Source organism: Peromyscus leucopus, chromosome 8b, assembly GCF_004664715.2.
Source record: "Peromyscus leucopus breed LL Stock chromosome 8b, UCI_PerLeu_2.1, whole genome shotgun sequence".
In the NCBI taxonomy this organism is placed as follows: domain Eukaryota; kingdom Metazoa; phylum Chordata; class Mammalia; order Rodentia; family Cricetidae; genus Peromyscus; species Peromyscus leucopus.
This window is the reverse complement of record NC_051086.1, coordinates 88,179,923-88,199,460: the sequence shown is the minus strand read 5'-3', so window position 1 is coordinate 88,199,460 and position 19,538 is coordinate 88,179,923. Positions and strand designations below refer to the sequence as shown.

Sequence of the window (19,538 nt, the reverse complement as noted above, 5' to 3'; positions counted from 1 at the left end):
TTGAACTCCATCTGTCTTTCTTTGTGTTCTGCTTCGCCCATAGAACCAGCCACCCCCCCATCACCCTAGGACCCCAGAATACCACTGTTGCCCCAAGGGACAGCATCTGTCTCCACTGAATGTCCCAGGAGCCCTGCAGCCTAGCGAGTGCCATCCATGCTCAGTGCTCCCCACCCACTGGTTCGCCATAGCCCTGGTCAGACTTCATATAATGTCCTGTAGCTCCCTGGGGACCTCGCACTGTCTCACTTAGTCTAGACCTCCTTGACACAAACCTCAGGTTTACCTCCAGCAGTTTTGTGACCTGAACACTGCTCCCTCTTTGTCCAGTCGTCCATCATCAAGGACAGAGAGGGTCTCTCTCTACATTGCCCCAACTGTCCTGGTACTCACTATGTAGCCCTTGTTGGCCTCACACTCACAGAGATCCCCCTGCCTCTGCCTCCCAAGTGCTGGGATTAAAAGTGTGTGCACCACCGCACCCAGCCCAAGGGCCATTTCTCATGTTACAGTATTGCCTTGGCAAGCATGGCCCTTAAGGCCCTCCCTCGCCCGTGTGCATACAGCCAGCTCGCCGAGAATGGGTCTCAGTCTTCGCATGGTTGAGAAAACCAGCCCTCGTGAGTGTATGGCTTCCATCTTCGAGCTCTCTCGTATATCAGGAAGATGTGTGCCTAGCTAAGCACAGCTCTGTCCTGAATTCTGTTTTCAAGGACAGCTGATTGAATGGGCTCCAGGTGGGACCCCTCTTTGCCGAAGAGTGGGTGCTCAGACTGCACCTGATGGGGGTGTTAATCTCTTGTGGAGCGTGAGGTGATACTGAACTTTCCCCCATGGCCAGAGTCCACTTGTCCATCTGATACAGAGGACAGCTGGCTCTTGGAGCCTCTGGAGATTCCCAGTCAACATCTGCACCATAGCAAAAAAGAAAGAAAAAAAGAACCTTCCTATTGAGACACAGGGCTACCCTGAGCCCTTCATACCAAGGCGAAGACAGAGCGACAGAATGGCCATCGCCTATGAAGGGTCTCACACGCCCTTTAAGCACAGCCCCGGTTACAAAAGCCTAGGAGAGTTAGCAGAGAAAACCCTTCAGCCAATGCAGGCATGGAAGCGGAAACTTCTCCTGCACGGAGGCGGGTGAGTTTTCTGAGCTGAGCGCTGAGGCGCTGTGACCCAAAGCCTGAGATGCCACAGTGGAGGGATTTCTGAGCATGCAGGAGCATGCTTTCTAGATCCGCTGCCAGGTTGTCCTCAGTTGGACCTGGGTGATTAAAGCTTTGTCTTCTCCCACCCAGGAGCAGACACACATCACCCACATCTTCCTCCAGGGACCGCAGGAGTGGAGTATGGTTGTGTCGGGGAGGGGGGCATGGGGGGCGGAGAGGAGGCTGGTCCCTCCATGGTTTGATCATAAAGCTACGGTATCCACACTGAAGGTTCCTCTTGAGGTCTGAGGGCTCACTGTATATGTTCCAGAGTCTCCCCCACAGCCCCCTGCCGATGATGGATCGGAGGAACCAGGGTCGGAGACCTCTGATGCTAAGAGCACCCCAACTGCTGAAGGTGGGGCCTCCCTACTCCCCCCACGCCCTTCAGCCTGGTCCTTACCTTGCTTTGAGCTACCCCTCCGGCGCTGCATCCGCTGCTTCCTGTCCTGCTGGCTGAGATACGCTTACGCAGTGCTTTGCAGGGCAGCGCTTTGGGAGCCGGGCCCTGCTTCTGTGCCTGGCTCAGCAGTGTGCACTTTGGGCATCATCGTGTGTGTGTGTGTGTGTGTGTGTGTGTGTGCGCGTGTTCCATGCTTGGAGAAGCTGGGCTGCACGGCACAGTGGGGCTCACGCACAGCTCAGGAGGGTTCCCATCCTGTACCCACTACCTTCCATGACCCCTCATTTCTTTCAGGGATCAACCAGGGCCCAGAATGCTTGCTCAGTTGGCTGAGGAGGGAGGCAGGTCAGACATCTCCCTGCTCATGTGTTAGGAATGGTTTTGGTGTGGCGTCTTCATTTCTTGGGTTCTGGACTTTGGGCATGGAGTTTGTTTTCTCTCTTCTAATCCATCCACTCCAGATATTTGGTGTCTGGTCCTTTGGTTGTCGTGAAGCTGCTTGTCTTTTTCCTGAAATGCTCCTTGGTCTCTCTTGCTTCCCATGTGGGTCAGTCAAGACTATACCACATTTCACCTGGCATTGGTGGTGCACGCCTTTAATCCCAGCACTTGGGAAGCAGAGCCAGGCGGATCTCTGTGAGTTTGAGGTCAACCTGGTCTACAGAGTGAGTTCCAGGACAGCCAGGGCTACACAGAGAAACAGAGAAACCCTGTCTCAGAGGTGGGTGGGGTGGGGGTGGGAGAAAAGACTACCATATTTGACTGCAGAAAGCGGAAAGACCTCCTAACTGAAGAGGCTTATTTGCCTGCCTCGCATCATAAGACGTCTGCACGTGCGTACAGCCCCCCCCCACGGTCATTTATGTGCCCCTTACTCATCTTTGGCCATCCTAAGTGGTTGGACTGTCGCTTCATAGTTGAAAGATGGCTGCTATTCCCAAACACTGTGTCTGCCTTGGAACCAGGAGCTATGGCTGGAGAGATGGCTCAGAGGCTAAGAGGTGCTTACCACACAAGCCCGGTGACCAGCGTCCAATTCCCAGAACCTGTGTAAAGAAGAAAACAGACGGGGGCTGGAGAGATGGCTCAGTGGTCAAGAGCACTGGCTGTTCTTCCAGAGGACCCAGGTTCAATCCCCAGCACCCACATGGCAGCTCACAACTGTCTATAGCTCCAAGATCTGACACCCTCACATAGGCAAGATACCAATGTACATAAAATAAGAATAAATAAGTTATTTTAAAAAGAAAGAAAACAGACTCCACAAAGCTGTCCTTGAAACTCCATGTTATCATGGCCTGTGCCCACATAGACACATTATGCACATGTTCCATAATAATAAATGAAAGCTGGGTGGTGGTGGCACACACCTTCAATCCCAGCACTTGAGGCAGAGGCAGGTGGGTCTCTGAGTTTGAGACCAGCCTGGTCTATAGAGTGAGTTCTGGGATAGCCAAAGCTACAAAGAGAAACCCTGTTGAAAGGGAAGAGAGAGAGAGAGAGAGAGGAGAGAGAGAGAGAGAGAGAAGAGAGGAGGGGAGAGAGAGAGAAGAAGAGAAGAAGAAGAAAAGAAAGAAAAGAAATCTTCAAAAAGAAAAGAAAAGAACCAGTGCAAAACAAAGTAGCCAAAAAGACCCCCAAAGCACCAGATATGTTGCAGAATTAAGAAAATGAGAACTTTAAGTCCAACCTGGCAGTTTCCACTTTCATTCATTGGCCAGAACTGGGTCTCTGGCCAGCAAGGCTGGGATGTTGGGCATCTTTTTTTTTTTTTTCAACCTATTGAGTAGAAGAAATGAAGGAAAAAGGACATTGAGAATGACTTTTAACTAACTGTCCATAACACTGTCCCTCCGTCTCTCTAACCGCCTGAGGAGGTCGGAACATCCACTCTGAGCCCTTCCTGCAGCCCGGCACATTGTTCAGGAGTTCTGTTACAGAATGAGAATTTGGCCTCCGCATCTCCCCCAGCATCTGCCTTTGGATAAATCCAGAACATGGCTGTCAAGCTCCTGCCATTGGCTTGGTATGCTGGCTCATCCCTGGAGGATGCAGGTGGCATGGCCCTTAGCCTGGTGAGAACATCCTGGCCAGATTCCCTTTGCCCTCCTGAAAACCAGTGATGCAAGACATTTCCTGCTCATCCTGTTCGGACAGTTCTGCAAGCTGTCTGCCACCCTGAGGAAGGCTTGAAACTCGATGCTAAACCCGGTGCCGGCTTCCCAAACATGGCTTTCAGTACTCTGTCAGCACTGTCCTGGAAGAAACTCCCCCTCATGCAGTCTGGACCTGTACATGCGTGGGTCCCACATGCCTCACTCTCGCCCTCAGGGAGGGAGGGTAGCCTGGGCTGCGCTTTGTTAGCAGTTTTATCGGCACCAGAGAGGATCGTAGTGAAAATGGCCTTTGTGGACTAAGCTGTGTGGAATCCTGGGAATCTCTTAGAGCTGGCCACTCCTTAGGTGTGTGTGCCGGGCATGCATGGTGGAGAGGCAGAGCGCTCCAGAAGACTTCTGAGCTGAAGTGTTTCCCTTGAAGAGATGGCGCCCCCAGCTCCTAGCCTGTGATCCCTATCTCTTGCCTCCGCTAGAAATCTGGACTCTGGACAGAACCTGGCCTGGTTGTTGCCACATATGGAACTCTGTGCCTTTTAATTGGGTGTTAGGAGGTTGGGGAGGCAGGGAGTTAAAACCGGTAGAAGTTTTTAAGGTCACCAAGAGATGGCACTCCTGTTCTGTAAATGCGGAAACAAAGGCTTAGAGGTGACAGAGTGCTTGCCCAGGCCTCACAGGAAAATCACGGGCTCACTCTCACCCTCAGCTTCCTCACACTGCCTGGGTCCCAGCTGTGGGCACCCTGCATTGCCATAAAGATCACACAGCTGCCTTCAGGATTTCATCAATTCTCTTTAGGGGACCCCCCACCCCCAATCATGCTATGTCCTTGTAGTGCTTACATGGCCCCTCTAGGCTTTCCAGGCAGGTGACTTGCTGCCTCACTTCTGATAACTGGGGAAATGGGAGGAGAACTGTGGCCCTGCTTCGAGCTGGCTTTTCTTGCATGTGGCTGGCAGGCCCTGTCCCAGCACTGCCCCTGTATAAACAGGAGGGTGACTATTGGTGGTTTCCAGACGTGACTGCGCCCCTAGTGGAAGAGAGAGCTTCCGACAAGCAGGCTGCTGCCCAGCCCCACATGGAGATCCCAGAAGGAACCACAGGTGAGGGTGACGCCCAGAGCCCCAGGGCCGCCAGAGCCCGGCGGACCTGCCTTGAACAGGTCATCCTCATAGCCAAGTGAAGCAGATATGTAAGTGACTCGGACTTCTGGGGATCTTGGCTAGTTAGCAGTGGCTGCCTTGGAGTCTAGCTGCTTCCCACGAGGGTGTAGAGTCCTCGGATTCCTGCTGGATCCTGCCTCAGTCAACATGTCAATTAGAAATGTTCTCAGCAAGATTCTCTGGGGAAAGAGAGGATAGACCTCTGCCGTCCTCACACTTCCTCTCCGGTTCCAGCTGTAGCAAGTAGCAGGTCGCCCTCAGGGAACAGTTTGCCTTTGGAGCGCCCAGCATGCCATTGTGACCACATAGCTGGATCTCTTTGAAGGTCTAATGGGCGGGTCCTGGAGTTCAGGAGTGTGACCACAGGTCCATGTCTAGGACTGTGCTGCCTTCCAACCCTGTCTCTGTGTCCTGTGCTACCCATGGGGATGATGGAGGCATTGGTCAGGCAGCACACTGGCCTAAAACGGGCTGGGCTTGGGGCTGCTCAGTCCCTCATGAGTCAGCCTGTGTCACATCCCAGAGCCCCGGATCGCCTTCCCCACATGTCCTCTTCCAGGGGCTCACAAAAAAACTCCAGTGTGATAAACCTGAGGTGTCCACTTACTTACCAAGAACTGCCTAGTCACTGCTCATGGGACACTGTGGCAGTGGAGATGGGAAATGTCCCTTCCTTTGGATGGGCTCTCTGCAACCATGCTAGCTAGTTACTCTTTTCCTCGTGGTGACGAATGCCCGACAGAAGCAGCTTAAGGTCTGTTCGGGCTCCTGGTTTCAGGGGATGGAGTCCACGTGACAGGGAAGGCATGGTGGCGGAGGTGGCGGTGACTGGTCACGTTGCATCTGATGTCAGAAAGCAGAGAGAGTTGGATGCTGGTGCTCAGCTGGCTTTCTCCTTTTTCCCCAGGACGTCAGCCCAGGGGATGGCGCTGCCCGTATTCAGGGTAGGTCCTCCCTCCTGTGAATACCCTCAAAGGCACAGAGGTGTGTCTCCACACCCAGAGGTGGGTTCCAGCTCCATCAGGTTGACCACAAAGAGTAAACATCACAGCAGTCTGTAGTAAGCTTTCCCTCACACATTCACTGAGAACGCTCATTATGGAGCAAGCAGTGCCATCCCTGTCTTTCAAAATGTGTTTCCGCTTTGCAAAGTGATTGACTAGCAGGGAGACCTTCTGAGACAGGTGGACTAGAAGTTCTGAAAGCCTGGCCAGGCCTCAGCTTTGAGCAATGAAGGATGCTTGAAAGCCACAGAACACCTTATAGGGTGACGCCATGGCTGACTTGATTTTTGTCTCTGGCTATCCCTTCAAAGTTTTGTCATTGAAGAAATTTGTCTTCTGTCTGGGATGAAAACTATCCACATGCTTCATGGTCACAAAACAGCCTGCAAAAGGCTGGGATGTAGCTCAGTGCCTGGTTTAGCATACATGAACCCCAAGAACTTGATCCCCACGGTTATGCCCAGGTCATGGAGACCCCCAAAGGACCACCACAGAAACTGAATCCTGTATGTAAAAGCAAAGAGCCTTTATTTCAAGCTCTGAGCTTGGTCCTTCTGTCTGTCTGACACAGCGGTGAGAGCAGAGAGCCCAGGCAGGGTAGGGTCTTTATCATAGCAGAGGTTGGGGTGAGGGGTTTCCAGGGTTCAGGACCCTGATTGGCTAGGAGTATCTTGGTAAGAAGGGGAAATAGGTGTGTACTAGGTTCAAGAACATCTGGCTATCTTATTTAATGGTTGCAACGTTTGGGATGTTAGGTACTTCCCCATCCTTGGGTAGATCCCTGGGTGGTGTCAGCTTATGGCTTTTCCTGGATCTGGGTGTTGCCTGCCAGTAAGCCTGTCACAGAAGCTGTGTCTGGGCCTCTAGGCCTATCATGGCAGCTGTGTGGTCAAGCTGTTTTGGGTCCCTCTACACTCACCATGTTATTAATTAAGTGTGAAGAGGGGGAAAAACCACAGTTTATAAATGCTTATCAGAAGGGCCAATCTGATGTGATGGTCAGGCCCACAACCTTGTTCTAAACCAGCCCCTACTCTGGGATGGTGAGAGCAAGCATGTAGGAGGAGGCAGTGGCAGCTTCCCACTCCCTGCAGGAGCCTAGAGGCTACCGTTTCTCTCATGGAGACTGTATTAGCTTCTCATAAGTGTCCAGATACCTGGCAGAAACGACTCCAGGAGGAAAGCCTTATTCAGTTCATGGACCCAGAGGGCTCACAGTTGTTTAATTCCGTGGCCTTGAGCAGGGCATTATGGTAGCATGTGTGGTGGAGGAAGCTCTTCCCCTCTTGGTGGACAGGGAGCAGAGGAGTGTAGCGTTGGGCACCTTTCTCCTTCATCAGCTTTTGTTCGTCACTGCCCCAGCCCCAGTTCATGGGATGGTGCCAGCCACATTCAAAGTAGGTCTTCACTTCAGTGAATCCCATCTATAAATACCCTCAGACATAGCCACATGTGTGCCTCAGCAGTTCCCCAGGTGGTTCCAAATCTAGGCAAGCTGACTCTGAAGATAAACGGCCACAGAGACTTTTCTTGAATCTGTCCAGATTCTTTCCTCTCAGTTCCTATGTCCTGCTTCCATAAAGATTGATGCCTCTGCCTCGGACTCTGAGGGACATGTCATCCCTCCTCTCAGGGATCTAGCTGCAGCATCACCTCTGTGGAGGATGACTCGTTCCCACTAGTGACCCCTTAGGCGTGATCTAAGATGCCGCCTCTGGCCTGTGCCCACAGTTCCATGGGGGAAAAACAGTCATCCATCTTGTCTGCACTGCTGCTCACAGACAATGCTCCTTTGCTCAGCCACCGTAGCTGGGCCAGCCCTCCCCTTTCCTGCTGTGATCCTGGGCAGGGCCCTGACTGCAGTCCACCAGCTCACAAGCCAGAGGGAGCAGGAGCCAAGTGTCTGTCTGTAGGTGATGCCTTGAAGACCAGGGAGACAAGCCAGGCATGCCAGCACTTGACTGTTATCCTAGCACTTGGGCGGCAGGGTGAGATGATCAAGAGTTCAAGACCTGCCTGGGGTACATAGTGAGTGCAAGGATAAGCTACATAGCAAGACCCTCTGGAGCCACCGCAGCCCCGGGGAAGGGCCAGTCGCCTCCTGCTGGGTTTAGAGTTGAGCGGGTTTCCAGCTATTGGTGAAACTGGTAGCTCACATTGCCCTCACTTGAGCACTCGTCTGCTGCTTCTTGGTGCTCAGTGAAGCTGCCCAAGGATGCTGTGTGACTTGCTACTGTGGGAGGCCTGTCTCCCTGGAGAGCAGGAGACCTGTACCTCCCTGAAAATGCTCCTCCACCCCACCCCACTCCCGGGGAACATTCAAAGTCCTTAGTGGTACACCATTTTGACCTCACACCCGGGGCAGGATGTCACAATCCGGCACTGCAGGGGAAGATGAATAGACTCTCCCAGTGCCAGGACAGTGATGGAGTCCCGGAATGCCTCCTTAGGTCTGCTAAGGACTCCACGACTGCTTAGCTGGATTTGCTGTGGCTCTGAGCCTGCCTTCCATTCCCGTAATCTTGCTCAGACCAAATCCGCACTTGGACTTTGCCTTCCCAGACAGTTGACACAATATGTGACCATTGTTGTGTTATCTGACAAGGAACTGTCACCAAAACTCCTCCTGGGTATCACAGAGGACCTAGATGGGTCTGAGCTGATAACTGGTGGGTGGAGAGCTTCCAAGTTCACCGCCACTCACTGTGGCCCCACCCTCACTCAGCCATCTGGCTAGGTGCTTACCAGGACACCACGTGACTGTGCGGTGACCCAGGCTCTTTCCTTGTCGTGCCCTCGGTAGCAAGTGAAGTGAAAACTGGCTTGCAGTTTTAGGTGCAAAGGCCGAGCACCTCAGTCCAGAGACAAGGCTGACGGCCCAGCTGGCACTGTGTGAGCATTTCTCGAAAGCAGCAACTTCTGGTGTGCCTCAAGGCCTTGAGGTCAGCATGGGCCAGCTTGCTTTATAAACCCTACCGCTCGACTTGTGTGTCTAGACTTGTGTGTGTCCCATAGCTGTGTCCTGGTTTCTGTGTTCCCCCATAAGTGTTTACCAACTGGAGTACTGCTCCCGTGGTCTGGAACTTTCTCAGCCTTCTTCATTTGGGGTGACTGTCGGCTCCTTAAGTAGAACACAGAGACCCCAAAAAGCTGCGCATAGGCCCTGTTGGCCTTGCTCCAGCCAGGTAATGCTGGTTTCAGGCGGCGTGATGTGTGAGGGGTTTAGAGGGAAGAAACTTAGCAGCCTGAGCACCTCCTGTGTGTCAGATTCTCTTCTCCACACCTTCACTATCCTCCTACAAGACAAACCCGAATCCTATCCTTGAGATTCCCGATGAGGAAACAGGCTCAGAGAGGCTGGGCAAGTGGCGGCTCCTGGGTCCACACCCCAGCTACCTCACCCCAGCAACCTCTCCCTGAGCCCCTGTCCTCCCGAAGTGCTGGCCAGGGCAGGCAGTGGTCTTGAGAGTCCTGGCATCTCTGTGGAGCCAGGCAAGACGCAGGACCTCGGCCCCCTGTGGAGAAGCTCTTTCCTCCTAGGTCGCAGTCACCTGGAAGGTGTGTGGTAGCCGTGGGTTTTGTCTGGGCACATCTCGTCACCACTGTCCCTAGCTGCGGCCTTTGCAGAGTGGAGTGCAGCAGCTGACCTTGCAGGGCACACCCCTCCTGCACGTTTCGTGTGAGAAGCGCCAGGTACAGAGAACACGGGTCCCAGCAAGTAGTAACTGTCCACTTCTGTCCTCTCCCTTTGCTGCCTTGGACCAGCTGAAGAAGCAGGCATTGGAGATACCCCGAACTTGGAGGACCAAGCCGCTGGGCATGTGACTCAAGGTCAGTAGTCCGAATCGCCTCTAGGACTCAGAGATCAGGAGGAGGGAGATGGGAGCACCCGGTGGGCTCTGCCTTGAAAAGACAGCTTAGCCCTGGGTCCTAATTTGCAAGTCCAGGAGACCTGGGCTCTGTAGACACAGAGTTTTCTAATACCATTCTGATTCATTCCTGGGGGGTGGAGGGTGTGTGTGGGGGGGAGAGTCCTGAAGGAAACAGGCCTTGCCTAGCCTTGTGATGAGCACGGTGGGTGATGCTCCCACAGCGCCCTATGACCTGTCAGTCACGTCACCAAAGAACTTGTCCATCCGAGCTTCCTTCTCCGTGGTCTTCACTCCTTATTCTAATTTTCTTCTCAGGAACCAAACTTCTGTAGTCAAGACAAGTACTCTTCTGCAGCTGTTTATCAAAAACACATTTTTAAAAAGAATTTTTAAAACCTTAGGGAGTCTTGATTTTAGGCAGTGGAGACCTCTGGTGTAGCTAAAGCGTGAGTTAGCTTTGTTTTCAACTATTTTTCTGGATAGATGAACTTGAGTGTCCTGTATAACAAGGAGGCCCACAGACGACAGAGGAGCTGGGAGATGGTGTCCTTTCCTCTGTAAAATGATAGAGTATTTGTCCTCTAGCTGCCTATGAAGGACTCTGCTGCTTGTGAAGAAAGTCTCACTGACCTCTAGCCTGGTTCATCCCCCTTTTGGTGACTTGGACACTAGGCTCCTGAGGAGGAGTTTGGGGAGAGATTTTGTTTGGTCCTGTTTACCTTGTGCCCCTCCCCCACTCCCAGTGAGGCTGCGTGTTGAAAGGTTTGGGTTCTTTGTTTGTTTGTTTGTTTGTTTGAGATGACTTCCCATGTAGCCCAAGCTGGCCTCCATTTGTATCCAAGGATGACCTTGAACTTTTGATCTTCCTACTTCGGCCTCCTGAGTGTTAAGGTTGCAGGTATGTGCCTCCACACCCAGTATATGCAGTGCCCGGGATCAAACGCAGGGCTTCGTGTGTGCCAGGCAAGCATTCTGATAACTGAGCTGCATCCTGGCCCCTGTTTCATATTTACTGAGAAGTTTATAGTATCCTGGAGACGGAAGAGATCATTCTCCCAGCCCAGATCCTCCCTCTAGGAGTTTTGATTATGCTTAGGTTCCTCATCAGTTCACACACACAGCAATGTATGCTTACTGCAGGTGTTTACTGTGTGGGTCTGTTTGAGGCCTCGCCTCAACTTGAATGGAGTCTTTGAAAGGCCTGCAGTATATCAGACTGCAGGACACCCCAGTCAAAAATAATTTCTAGGGAGCATCTTCTTGAAGGTAGTAGAGGCCCAAGTCTGTGGGGTGGCATCATGGCTGGTAGCTGCTTTGGCCTCTGGTCCATGAGCCGGCCGGTACTGGGTAGCCGGACCCTGCTGGTTTCCTACTTCGATCCTTGAGCCAGATCAAGGGCCTCAATAAGGCATCTGATAAGGAGCAGAAATGGGTGCTTTGTCTAGACAGTAGCTATCCTATGTAGAATGCATGATTGATCAGCTATCATGTGACAACCTTGACACTGGGACCGTAGACGAATGTCACTGTGAACTCAGTCTGGCAGAAGGAAGGAGAGGGCCAGGCTGGAGCTGGGTCCCTTGGTAGTGAGCCAGCCACACTGGTCCCACAGGGTTAGAGACAGAGGTTTAGTGGACATATTACTGGTGTGTGTCCGGAGTTACACATACTTGTGGATACACATGTTCTCCCCCTCATACCCTCCCCCACCCAGACTTCTCTTCTATGTCCCCAAAGCCTTTGAGAATATTATAGGTTTTGTTACAGGAGAGCAACTGGGTAGTTGTTCGAGATATTGTGTTGGGACCAGGTAGGATGTTCAAAAACTTCAGTTACCCAAGTGTGGTGGCACATGCCTGTAATCTCAACACTTGGAGAGTAAAGATAGGAGAACCAGGGGTTCAAGGTCACCCTTGGTCACCTACTGAGTTTGACACCAGCCTCAAGTGTAGGAGACTCTGTCCCAAACGGGCGATCTAACAGAACCAGAGGGTGACCTCATTGAGGACCTTATTGAGTCAGTAAGACTCAAGTGGACTCCCTCATCCCTCACGCACAGCCAGATGCTCTAAAGAGGGTTTTTACACGAATATCACATGACTGGTCCAGGGAAAAAACAACGTGCTTAGACCGGCTGAGCTGGTGAGCAGCGTGCTGGGTGAGCAGTTAGAGCAGGGGTCCCAATGCTCCTGCCTCACCTGGGGCAAAAGACTGGCCATGAAGGTTGACCACAGAGCTATGCATGTCCTGCTGTTCCACACAGAGGCACCATACTGCGGTCAGTTAGCAAAGCTCCATGGCAACAGTCACAGCTTATGAATTTTCCAAATCAGAGCAGGGCTAGAGAGGCCAGGTTTCACCTGCCCAAAGGGGAGGGGAGAGAGGGAGAGAGAGAGAGAGGAAGAGAGGGAGAGGGAGGGAGGGAGGGAGGGACAAAGACAGAGAGAGAAAGAGACAGAGAGAACACACAGAGATCACTGTCATAACCCAGACAAGGCGACCGGGAGCCCAGAATCTTCTGGGAGCTTGGGTTCTGTAAATGGTAGCTGAGCATGCATCTGAGCCCATAATCACATGCTGGGTAACCACAGAGATGCCAGCAGGCTATGGCCCAGCCGAATGCCAGAGGACCTCAGAGGTTACCAAGTCTAAGTCTCCCTTTTATGGACAAGAACACTGATGCCCAGAGAGGGTCGTGCAGCAAGCTGGTGGCAGACAGACCAAGAGAACATTTACTCCAAGCAATGAGCTGGGCCCAAGACAGGCTTCTGTCTCTGTTGGGAGAGTCCTGATACCTTTGAGGGGTCTTTTCTTATGGCAAGTACCGTGGCCCCTTTAGATAATATCTGTTCCCTTGTTAACCATTTACCACCACTGCCTCTGCAAGCAGCAGAGAGAGATGCCTGAGAGGCTCCTGAGCAGGAAGCTTAGTGTTCAAGTCCAGCCCGGACTGAGCACAGAAGTTTCTGGGGTCTCACTACCACCTCTAGGTGAAAAGCAGTCAGGTACTCCAGGCTTGGACATCACTCACTGTCCCTAGAAGTACCCCACCTGCCCAGCCCCTCCTCCACCAGCTGGTCCTCAGGAGGCCACCCAGGAGTTGAGACCAGAGCCTGTCAAGGTGGGCCTGCCCATTCTGAAGCCCTCCTCTGCTGGATATCTTCACACAGAGCCAGAGAAGGTCCAGATTTTCCCAGAAAGTTTGCATGGAGGGCCAGGGCGCCATGAAGGCCAGGCTCCAGACCTAGGGATCTCAGAGTGGATCTGCCAACCGGTGCCCAAGGTGTCTGGGGCTCCCTTCCTGCCACACGGCCTCAGAGAGGCTACATGCCAACCTTCGGGGACAAGACCTGAGGATGTAGAGAGAAGCCACCCGGCCTCTGAGCTGCTGCAGCAAGAGCCGCCTCAGAAGGAGGCATGGGGCAAAGACAGGCTGGGGAGTGAGGAGGAGGTGGATGAAGATCTTGACATGGATGAGTCATCCCAGGATTCCCCTCCCTCCCAGGCCCCCCTGGCCCCTGGCAGGGCAGCCCCTCAGGCGGTCTCCAAGGAAACCACTGGCATGCCTGGGTCCCCAGATGAGGGTATCATCCCACTTCCTGTTGACCTCCTCTCCAAAGTCTCCACAGAGACCCAGGCCTCACAGCCTGACGGGCCTGGCGCAGGGCCCATGGAGGAAGGGCCCGAGGCTGCCCCAGAGTTCACATTCCACGTGGAAATCAAAGCCAGCATGCCGAAGGAGCAGGATTTGGAAGGGGCTACGTTGGTGGGGGCCTCTGGAGAGGAGCCCCAGGCCCAGGGCCCCTCTGTGGGAAAGGGCATCAAAGATGCTAGCCTTCTGGAACCATCTGAGAAGCAGCCCACAGCTGGCCTGCCAGGAAGGCCAGTCAGTCGGGTTCCTCAACTTAAAGGTCTGTGGTTTAAAGCCTTCTCACTCCCCCCTGGCACCCTCCAGGCTGTGGACACCGTCACTGAGCTTCTGGCCTTCCTGACTCCCGCACCTGAGATTCCAGGAGGGGCACTAAAGCCACCGCCTGGGCCGCTGCCCCCTCCCAGCCCCTGCCCTGCAGCCTCTGGTAGCACGATTCCTTTCACGCTTGCCCTCACTGTGCATGTCACCAGCACCTGGCCCTGTGCTCCCTGCCCTGTCTGGCTCTCTGCCCACTTGACGTATCCACCCTGGCCCGCCAGCCCACGGGCGGCTGGTGGACACACTACATAGAGTGGCTAACAGCATCCCTCGTTTTTGGAGGCTTGTGATGCATTTTTACATTCACAGTCGAGAACCTTCCCAGCGCTCTGAGGAGGCATCATGAGCCCCACTTTTCAGATGAGGAAACTGAGCCTCAGGGTGGTAAATTGACCTTCTGATAAGCACCCAGAGTAAATAATGGTTGGGGTCAAGTTCAGAATCCGGTTAGGTCTGCTCTGAGAGGCACCCTCTTGCCATGGTCCCCCACATCGCCTTCCAGGAGACTCTGGAGTGTGTCTTCCTGGTGCAGAGCCACTGAGTTCACCTGCCTGTCCTCTGATGCTCTCACCGACAGATGGCGTGTCACATTTGACAGGTGACAGCCACCCCTGTGAAGTGGCTAGCAGCCCCCAAACCTCTCCCCGTGTCTGCCTGCAGCAGAATGATGTATAAAGCATACCTTCCAGGTCCAGAGTGACCCTCCTGTCAGTCAGGGACGGGCTGAGTCCCTGTGTGCAGCCCCATCTGGAACCCTTTGGAGGCTGCAGGGTGAGCAGCCTCTGGGTAGCGACATTCGTGGCTTTAAGATTTTAGAATACTTGGCGTTTGGGCCTTCAGGATGGCTCAGTGGGTAAAGCTACTCGCTACCAAACCTAATGATCAAAGTTCCATCCCCAAGACCCACACGGTGCAAGGACATGCTGCCACATGGATACAGAGATCCGAGGACAACTGTGGAGTCAGTTCTCTGTTTGTCCTTTGACCTCCATATGCATGGGGTGGCATGTACGTGGTACACACACACACACACACACACACACACACACACACACACATTCATGTGCTCTTGTACGAGAACTAAACAAATGTCAGGATAGACTACTTGGCATGTTAGAACTATTTGCAGGGCCCAGAAACTGATGCCTCGTAAGCGCAGAGTCAAAAGCATCTATTAGCTACGGATTAAATTCTGCTTATAGAGAACACTCCAATATCACAAGTAGTAGAGCCTGTCGGGATGGTGGCACAGACCTGCCATTCCAGCATATTCCAGCTAAGACAAAAGGGTCACTGCAAGTTTGAGGCCAATCTGGGATACATAGTGGGATACACAGTGAGTTCAAGGCTAGCCTGGGCTACATAGTATGATCATTAAAAAAAAACAAAAAAAAACACCTGGGCATGATGCCCTGTGCCAAGAATGAGCACGGTACTCAGGATGGAGAAAAATGGGGATCAGGAGTTCAAGACCCGATGCCTCTACTTAAGACCCTGTCTTAAAACAAAAATTAGGCAGAGTAGGGAAAACCTCTGTTTTAAACTCCAAGGCAAAGGAGGACAAATGATTGCCTTAAATGTTTTCCAAAGTAACATTCTATCAAATTCTGGTCCTCCAGGTGTCAAGAGGAATGGGGGAGGGGGGTGGTAGGAGGGTATAGTTCTATGACACAGAATTTAGAAGGGGAAAAAAAAAAAAAAAAACAGGCTAAGCAAAGCTCAAGAATGTCCGTGTTTGTGGGACTCCTCAGAGCCCTTACTGTGCTGTGCACAGGGATCCTCTACAAAGGATGGGTCCTCTGGATTTCCCAAGTGTATTTGATACCATGTGCTGACATCTCCCGGAGCAGGGCTTGTTGAGTCCTGCCTGGACTCAGGAAGTGCTGATCTAGCAGGTTGATTTGCAGTAATGACGGTGATAAGCGGGTTACTCTGGTGAAATAATTCACCAACACAAAAAGTGGGCGAGTGTGTTAGCAACACTGTAGAACAGGGGCGAAGGGCAACTCGGCAGGAACTCTGCACAGAGCATCCTCAGGATCTGCTTTCTCCGGTAAGGCTGGGAATTAGTCAGGCGGTGTTCCCACGTCACTGATCCCAGGAACAATCTCAGTTGGAGCGCTTGCGGTTAGAAACAGTCTGGCCTTGTGGAAATGGTGGTTTTTCCCTCAGTCAGAATCGGATTGGCACGGCTGTTTGTCCTAAACACATACACATGGTTGACAGAGAAAGGAATGCCTAAGAGCCACTGAACTACTGCAATGCAGATTCCTGGGTACCTGTTAGCTGCACACCCAGCCTCGGGGCACCCAGGAGTCTGTAGGCCGTCTCCGCAGGTGATTCTTCCACGGTAAAATGGGGAGACTCCCCCCTGGGCTGGAGAGTCAGCACTGGTCACTCTGTAAGTCCAGTCTTCGTCCACCTGCAGGGAACCACAGGTTAACAGTGATGCTGCGGTTCCATGAGCAGGACGTGGCATATCTGAAGGGCCTTAGGAGTGGCAGAGTGCCCTCAGGCCTGTGCCAGAGTGGGAAGGACTGCCTTGAAAGCAGCTGAGGCTGATGGGGAAGGTCCCTGTTAGTGAGTTGCTCTGGGTTGTGGGTTGTACTCCATAACGGAGGGGAGGATATCCCCACGAGGCTCATCTATTCTGGTAGCAGATGACCTGGAGTGGGGGTTGGGATGGTCAGCATAAGATGGCCAAGAAGGTGAGACTGAGGACCCTTCCAGCATGGGGTAGGGAAATAGCGAGGTGGTTTCAATCGGGCCTTGAGACCCTGGAGGATAAGTGGGGCTCTCACAGGAAAGCAAGGCCAAGCTTGGCCAGAGAGAGAGAGAGAGAGAGAGAGAGAGAGAGAGAGAGAGAGAGAGAGAGAGAGAGAGAGGTCCTCCACACTGATCCAAGGATCCTGCTGCAGCCTGGAGCCAGGCTGGGCTGTCCCATCCGTGGCCTTGGGGCATTTAAATGGCCCCTGCATTCAGTGTGGTTGGCAGATGCAGAGAGTGAGCTCGCCACAGCCGCGTGTGGACCTGCACCTCTAACCGCACCTGCTGCGCTCCCTCTGCATGTGCCCCCCCTCAGCCAGCCTGCTGCCCCCTCTCGCTGGATTGCTCTGAGCAGTGGCCCTATGTGCTGTGTGACACTAACGATGGGCAAGCTAGCAGATTTGAGGCCTAAGAAAATGAGCCGGGGTTTCAGCCAAAGGGAACCGTGTCTGCGAACCTTACGCACGGGGCATCACATGCGTTCTCCTTTTCTATTTCATCAGCTCGAGTGGCCAGTGTTGGCAAAGACAGGACTGGGAACGACGAGAAGAAAGCGAAGGTAAGTTACTGACCAGCCGGTCTCCTTCGCCAAGAGGCTCTGCTTCATGCCTGGGTTTGCCCTCATCCATGATGTGTGCAAAGTGCTTGTCACTAGGGTGTGGCTGTCATTTTTGTTTTATAATTTATTTAATTTTATTTTATGTGCATTGGTGTGAGGGTGCCAGATCCCCGGGAACTGGAGTTACAGACAGTTGTGAGCTGCCATGTGGGTGCTGGGAATTGAACCCAGGTCTTCTGGAAGAACAGTCAGTGCTCTTAACCGCTGAGCCATCTCTCCAGTCCACAGCTGTCATTTAAAGGCCCTTGCTTTTTTACAAAGGCAGTGTTTCCATCTTGGTATTTAACAAAGGGAAGGGTAATCCTCAAGTTCTTCAGCCCCTCCCCGACACCCACCTCTTGTCATTTCCTCATAGTTTAAATGAAGGTGTGTGTGTGAATTTTCTGGGTGAAGTTTGGGGTTTGTGTTCCTTACCCTTACCACTACAGATCTAGGCTCAGTAAATATTCAGTGTTTCATATCCACAGAGTCCACTGGGGGTCAGAGAGCTATGAGCAAGGGAAGAAGTGATCTCCAGACAGAGGCAGGGAGGATTCTGGGTGAGCCCAGAAGAGCTGGGAGTCAAATGGGAGAGGTACTATGCAGTGGCTGCCTCAGAGCAGGGGGCAGCAGTCAGAGGCAGGAGGAAGAGACAGAGCTGGGTCTGTGGGGAGTAGGCAGACGGCCTACTACCCTGAGGTGGCTGTTGTATATGGGGCTGCCTTGGGTTCGGAATTAGTACAGCCTCCCTGAGGCCGAGCGTGGAGAAGTGTGGATTGGAAGGAAGGCCTCTCAGTCTTCTGCAGCCACGCCCGGTAGATAAAGAAAGCAGCTGCTTGCCACAGACCGGCGTCCCAAGCCCCACCTGTCCCTCACTTCTCATCCACAGTCCCCTCCCTCCATGACTTCTTATCTTAGAACCCTCTAGAACTGTGCAGTGGTGTCTTCCTGGAAAAATCCCACCACGACCCAGATTGGATCAACCGGGCAGCTAGTGTGAATGCTGCCCGGAGCATCGAGCCTGTAATCAGCGCCAGAGCCCCAGTGGGTCTCCAGATGTGAGTGATGGTGCTAGAATCGGGTAGCAGGGGTTGAGGACCACTCCCAGAAGGCCCTGTTCTGTACTCATTAGGACTTCCCGTCATGGGTGCTTAGAGAGAGAGGCAGCTGGGCCTCGGGCAGAAACTTAGCCCTGCCCTATTGCGTGAAGCAAGATCCACAGCTGCTTGTCAGTCAAGATGGTCATCCCCTTCCGGGGAGAGGCAGGGAGTTCCGGCCTCATGCTTGCACAAGTGTGCACGTACTTATTATCATTTATATGTTCATTTAGCGCACAGTCTTTGCCCTGGATTGGCTCACAGGACATCGTGGAGCCAAATCTGTTACAGATCTAGGCTGGGTGGAGAATGCTGCCTGTGGAGAGGGGTCTTGTCCAGCTAGGGAGCAAGGGGCTCCAGGCCCACTCCAGCTTTCCCTCTGTGGAAGCAGCTGTCCCTTGGCCTGTCCTGCCGCTGGCGGCACAGACTGCGTGCACCCCAGTCCCTTCAGTGAAGGGATGAGGAAATACACTGAACAGCACAGTGCAGTCTCTGGTCAGGACTCCAGACCACCCCACACTTGGCCTCTTAATTCTTTATTCCCAAAGGTCTGGTTTCACAGCCTGCATCATACCAGGCCCACCCTTCCAGTCAGAGTCCCCAGAGGCAAATGTTGAGTGTCAGCCTTCAGCCTTTAGGTACCCTGGTTCAGGGAGTCCTTTCTCGGAGAATATCCAGCAACACTTATTTCCTTAGGTGGAGTATGTTCTGGTGTTAACTTTGGCCAGTTCAAGACTCCATAGCATTAAGATTAGTATTATTCGAGTCTTTGTTTAATCAGAAAGTATGTGTGTATGTGCGTGTGTGCATATGCATGTGTATGTGCGTGTGCGAGTGCAGGCACATACGTGCATGTATATGTGTGTCCTTGTGGCATGTGTGTGTCCTCGTGACATCTGAACAAAGCTTTTGGTTGACTCTGGCACAATCCTCCTTGAAGGATTCTGTTGGCATGGTGGGAAGAGAAGGTGGGTGTCAGTGAGCCCGCACAGATGCTTCCCCTGAGGTCGAGCAAAACCTGGAAAGCCTCTGACCCATGACACATTGGCATTCTTTCTGGAGAAAACCTTGCTGCCTTTTCTCTCATGGTCTCCATGCACTTAGTAAGTGGAAGTACCTCAGAGCCAGTGTTCTCCAGTGCTAGAGACAGGATGTGCCAGAACATCTCTCCATGTCCAGCATCTCTTTAGAAGTTCTACGCTGTGTGATTTTACTCATGTCCATCCCATGTCAGCTGTGTAGCACGCGTAGCTGATAGGGGACCCAGTGCTGAGGGGACAGGACCGCTCTCCTTGCTGGAAGGGCGGTGGATGGAGAGGGCTGCTTTGACCTGCGACCCGCCT

The 19,538-nt window shown here is 52.9% G+C and overlaps 1 protein-coding gene across 13 annotated transcripts in view; it reads left to right on the top strand.

The window, feature by feature from the left end:
* Mapt (microtubule associated protein tau) overlaps positions 1-19,538 on the top strand; it is a 105,834-nt gene that overhangs the window by 55,377 nt on the left and 30,919 nt on the right. For 5 of the 13 annotated variants that reach the window (XM_028882677.2, XM_037201433.1, XM_037201431.1 and 2 more), the window contains exons 3-7: positions 1,480-1,566; positions 4,742-4,828; positions 9,658-9,723; positions 12,935-13,675; positions 17,004-17,059. In XM_028882677.2, coding sequence (XP_028738510.1) covers positions 1,480-1,566; positions 4,742-4,828; positions 9,658-9,723; positions 12,935-13,675; positions 17,004-17,059 — 1,037 coding nt within the window. The remainder of the gene's footprint in view (positions 1-1,479; positions 1,567-4,741; positions 4,829-9,657; positions 9,724-12,934; positions 13,676-17,003; positions 17,060-19,538) is intronic. The other 8 variants (XM_037201432.1, XM_037201440.1, XM_037201438.1 and 5 more) reach the window with 5 other exon arrangements.